The sequence below is a fragment of the Grampus griseus genome (genome assembly GCF_964374135.1).
Source record: "Grampus griseus genome assembly, chromosome: 19".
NCBI lineage: Eukaryota > Metazoa > Chordata > Mammalia > Artiodactyla > Delphinidae > Grampus > Grampus griseus.
Window position 1 is genome coordinate 7,066,636 of NC_139013.1, and position 5,310 is coordinate 7,071,945.

The 5,310-nt window shown below is 53.4% G+C and overlaps 1 protein-coding gene across 1 annotated transcript in view; it reads left to right on the forward strand.

The window, feature by feature from the left end:
* Window positions 1–837, forward strand: part of RRAS (RAS related) — a 2,890-nt gene extending 2,053 nt beyond the window's left edge. The window contains exons 2-3 of the mRNA XM_082676776.1: window positions 4–424; window positions 501–837. Coding sequence (XP_082532902.1) covers window positions 4–424; window positions 501–585 — 506 coding nt within the window. The 3' untranslated portion in view covers window positions 586–837. The remainder of the gene's footprint in view (window positions 1–3; window positions 425–500) is intronic.
* Window positions 838–5,310: the final 4,473 nt, after the last annotated feature.

Below are 5,310 nucleotides of genomic sequence, written 5' to 3' on the forward strand. Positions count from 1 at the left end.
TAGATGGCGCCCAGCTAACCCCCTGGGCATCTCCGCCAGGACCTTCCTGGACGTTTTCCTCTTCTCTTGGGCCCTCACTGTATGTAACCCCAGTTAGAGCACACAGTGTGTCTTTCTGCCTCCCCCAGCTGGGACCAGCCTTTTGGGTGGCACCAGGCGGCATGTGGACCTTAGTTCCCCCACCAGGGATGGAACCTGGGCCCCCTGCATTGAGAGCGAGGAGCCTTAACCACTGGACCACCAGGGAAGTCCCTGGGACCAGCCTTGAAAGCAGGGACCTGACTCCTCCGTGTCCCACGCCCCAGGTCCCCCGATCCGAAGCCTCCACCTTCAGCGCCTCCCACCACGTGGCCTACTTCGAGGCCTCAGCCAAACTGCGCCTCAATGTGGACGAGGCCTTCGAGCAGCTGGTGCGGGCCGTCCGGTGAGCAGTGCGCCCTTGCCGTCGTCCTCCACCACCCCCCTCCCTGCGGCCCAAACTCACCAGCCTCTTCCCGCAGGAAGTACCAGGAACAAGAGCTCCCGCCCTGTCCTCCCAGCGCCCCCAGGAAGAAGGACGGGGGTTGCCCCTGCGTCCTCCTGTAGGGACGGGAGAGGAGCAACCGGCACGAGCTCTCGGGACCAGCTGCCCTCGCCGAGCTTCTTTCCCCATCTGGGTCTCCCAGGAACACTACACTCCCACCCGTGATTCCTGGCCTCCTCCAGGGGCCATCACCACTGTGTGCCTTCTGCCACCGCCTCCTTCCCCCACCCGAGCCCCAGGGTGAGGGCTCCCGGGCATCCGGGTCACTGCTGTATATAACTCCCCTCCCCCAGAGAAATAAACGTCACTGCCAAGGTCAGGAGGTGCTTTTTAAAAAGGGAAAAGGGCAGGGGAGGTGGGTGAACTCGGGCTGCGCAGACACGCTAAAGCCTCTCTCCACGGACCACCATCCGCCGAGAACCATTGGACCCTTTGCTTGGGGAGGGACGGGGGATATACAGAACAAGCCAAGCTAGGCGTCTGAACCCCCACTTCCACTCCAACAGCACGACTGCACCCTTTTCTGTTTTTGTGGGCATTTTGTTGGGATGAAGATTAACATTTGAGGAGGACTTCCCTGACAGTCCAGCGGTTAAGACTCCGCGCTTCCACTGCAGGGGTCGCAGGTTCGATCCCTGGTGGGGAAACTTAAGATTCCACATGCAGCCCGAAGTACTAACGTCTGAAAAAAACATTCCCCTCCCCCCCCCCGGAAAGCTCTAGAACTGCACCCTTCAGTCTGGCAGCCGGAAGCTACATGTGGCTATTTAAATTTAACTTAAATAAAATTTTAAAACTCGGTTCCTGAATCACACTAGCCACATTTCAAGAGCTCAGTATTCACATGTGGCTTAGCAGCTCCCCGAATGGGCAGGGCAAGTATACAACATTCTCATTATTGCCGAAAGGTCTATGGGACAGTGGTGTTCTAGGAGGTTTTGGGATCTTGGAGACAGGCAGCAACTGCTACAAACCCTGCCCACCTGCTTCCCACCTCCAATGTATATTGAGAAAGACGTTTTGGCTGCAAGAGGGAGAAGGGACAGGTGGGCTGGTGTCCAAGCAGCCGACCGGCAAGTTCTGTTCCAGAAAGTTCTCGGGCTGACATCTGAGTCTAAACCCTGAATTTAACTGGAGGCCGGTGTGGACGCACCCCATTTGAGCCTCTCTCCTGGGGGGGGCCTGAAATGTAGGGCATCTTAAGGCCACCGCAGATAAGGTGACAACACACTTCAATTTGAGAATCAGGGCCCCCAATTCTGTACTCTAGTTGCTAACCTGGAAGGCTGGAGCCGGAACTGGAGACCACCACTCCCCTATCTTCCAGGCCCATCTGACAGGCCACCTTTGAGCTCCAAGACCTACTCGACACACCAGGCCAGAAATCTCAACCAAGATGTCCCCGTGCCCCGGAACTCTGGCCTCCACCTTATAACTGTCACCAGTCAATGATCTGCTCCCACACCCCTACATCTGCTTAGTCCCAACAGAATCTCTGAGCCTCGATCCCAAAATATTCCCTTCACACCCACCCCAGAACCCGCTTTCTGGTTCTAGGGTAGACAATGACCCTGCGTGGCCGCAGCAGCAGGCTGCCTGGGTTCAAATCTGGCGCTGCCCCCTCCCATCTGAGTGCCTTTGGGCAGGTGTGTCTCAGTCTTCTCATCTGTAAAGAGGGGCTGACCACAGAGCCACTTCCCAGAGCCAGAGGCCTTTAGGAGCCCGATCTGCAACTAGAGAATGAAAGCAGCGCCTGGGACATACTAAATGCCCAGGAGCAATGACGGAGGCCCCACTGTTCTCCTGCCCCAGAACCATGAATGTCCCTCTGTATTCCAGATTAGAACAATGATTAGCTAAATATCCCTTTCCGGGTTTCATTATCGCAGAATCCTTGGCTTGGGTTCAACCTTCCGCCCTGGGAATAAGCGTGGCTCAGCTACATTGTGCTGCGTGTTCACCCTCCACCCACCGCCCCCAGAAGCTCTGTGCAGTGGGGGCCCTCCCCTGTGGGATGGGGATGTTTTTTTTTATCAGCTCCCAGATAAGATCTGACATCTCTACCTAAGCCCCAGCCAGGGGTGAGGAGCTCTCAACAGGAACCAGGGAGTCCCAGGCCAACTTCTCTCTCTCCAGGGTCCCACTGCTGACATGCCGCAAGCAGAAGGCCTGAGTCTTTTCTGCATTGTCTAATGGGGCTAAGTTCTTGGCCGGGACACCCCATTTCTCAGAGGACCTAGAGGCACTCTGAGGAGGTGACGAAAGCTACCGCTTGCCCCTAAAAAAGGCACACATACAAAACCCACATGACAGCTGGCGGGCCATTTTTGGAAGGTTTGCAGTCACCACCATGCCAAAGCTCATCAGACAACAGCAAAGAGGCTGGGATGGCCCCGTTGGCAACTCCCTAGGTTACGTGTACGCCTGTGAGTCTCTGGTTCCTGCCTCCCCTGGGCCTGGCAGTGCTTGTCAAAATTCCAAGTCTCTTGGGATTTTAATGTCCCTCTCTTTATCCATCTTTGTCATCCTCTGCCTCTCCCCCCTCCTGCCATCTCTTGGACCTCCACCAAGCCCCCCAGGGTCTCCTGCTATGGGTAACAGCAGCTAAGCGTTGAACAGCACTTCAAACGAATTGTTTTCCTTTGTCTTGACAAAAGCCCATTTTACAGATGACAAAGCTGACGACAGAAGCTGTCATCCAACTCGTCTGGTCAGTGCTGGAGCTGAGATTCAAATTTGGTAAACTGAATTCCAAAGGCCAACCACAAGGTTATTCTGTCCCCAAAGGGATGCTATTGTCCCCACAAGTCACTTCCTGAGCACATTATCCAATTTCTGCCCTGGATCTCTAACCTGGGACAATCCTGGAAACTTTGGCTCCAATATACCATCCCAGTCCAGAGACTTGAACATGCCACTCCCTCTCAGAGGATGCATTCGTGATGTGCTACAAGCCAGAGTTCAAGGACGTTAATGACTCATCTTTACTCTAGAAAGTGAATGGCCCATCATTCACTCTCTTGTGGTCCTCAAATGCTACTATCACTCCTCTGACCTGTAAAACCAGGGCTCTAGAATTGATAACATTGGTCATGGTCTAGCCAATATCCAAGGTTCTAGAACAGGGGTTCTTCCTCAGTTTCACCCAGAAGAGAATCTAGAACGCTGATGATCCACTCCCTTTTTTTTTTAATATTTACTTGGTTGCACTGGGTCTTAGTTGTGCAACTTGCCCGCTCCTTAGTTGTGGCATGCAAACTCTCAGTTGCGGCATGCATGTGGGATCTAGTTCCCTGACCAGGGATCGAACCTGAGCCCCCTGCATTGGGAGTGTGGAGTCTTAACCACTGCACCACCAGGGAAGTCCCTGATGATCCACCCTTAAATCTCATGTTTGGTCTTTACCTACTGACCAGCCATCTTCAATGCCAAGTCCAGAGTTCAAGAATACCAATGGTGGGCTTCCCCGGTGGCGCAGTGGTTGAGAGTCTGCCTGCCGATGCAGGGGACACGGGTTCGTGCCCCGGTCCGGGAAGATCCCACATCCCACATGCCGCGGAGCGTCTGGAGCCTGTGCTCCGCAACGGGAGAGGCCACAACAGTGTGAGGCCCGAGTACTGCAAAAAAAGAATACCAATGGTCTATCTTTGAGGATGTGTCCAGACTCTAGAACAAGGGCTTACTCACTACCTTACAGGCTGGGTTCTAGTAGACTGCCAGTTGACCTCCACACTTTCTTTTTTGACTGCACTGTGTAGCTTGAGGATCTTAGTTTCCCAACCAGGGATTGAACCCAGGCCACTGCAGTGAAAGCACCAAGTCCCAACCATTGGACCACCAGGTAATTCCCAACCTCCAAATTTTTAACACCCTTATTCTAGAACATTGTTCCTCAAACTTGAATGTATGGTAGAATCCTCCCAGGATTTTATTAAAAAATGGGTTCTGACTCAATAGAGCTGAGAAACAGCCCACGAGTCTGCATCTCCACAAGTTCTTCAAGGACTCTAAGAAGGCATGAGAAGACAGAAATCCACATTCAACTCTGCAGGCCGACCTCTAAAATGCCAATCCACTCGTGACCTGGTAGTTTCACGGTTTGAGAACAGAGACCCACCCTCAAGCCTATCTCAGGGAGCCAAGAGAAAGCTGCTTAACTCCCAACACCCATCACTGCCTGTGCTGGTTTAAAAATACACCCCCAAATTCATATTCTTTTCCCTTCACGAAGCAGACCTTGATTCCCCTCGAGTGTATGCTGGGCTTAATGACCCTCCTCTAATGAAGAGTATGGCAGAAGCAATGGTGTACAATGGCCGAGATTAGGACATAAAGATTGAGTGGCTTCCTCCTTGCTCTCTCCCCTCACTCACTCACTCTGGGGGAAGCAGCTGCCATGTCTGGAAGACTTTCAAGCCACCGCCACCCTATGGCGCGGTCCACATGGCAAGTAACTGAGGCCTCCAGCCAACAACCACCTTAAAAGTACATCCTTCAACCCCAGTCAAATCCATGACGACTGCACCCTCACGACTGACCTCAGGCCAGTACCACCCAGCTAACCTGCTCCCAAATTCCTGACCCTCAGAAACCCGATGATGGTAACTGTTTGTTGTTTTCAAGTTATTAAGTTTTGGGGTGGGCTGATTTGTTACACAGCAAGACACAATGGATACAATGACCCCAGCCCAACCACATCCCAGGGCTCCAGAATCCAGACCTTCTGCCCATGCCACTCCCTGGCCCCCCAACATGCCGCAGGACAGAGGCACTCCAGCCAGCCGATA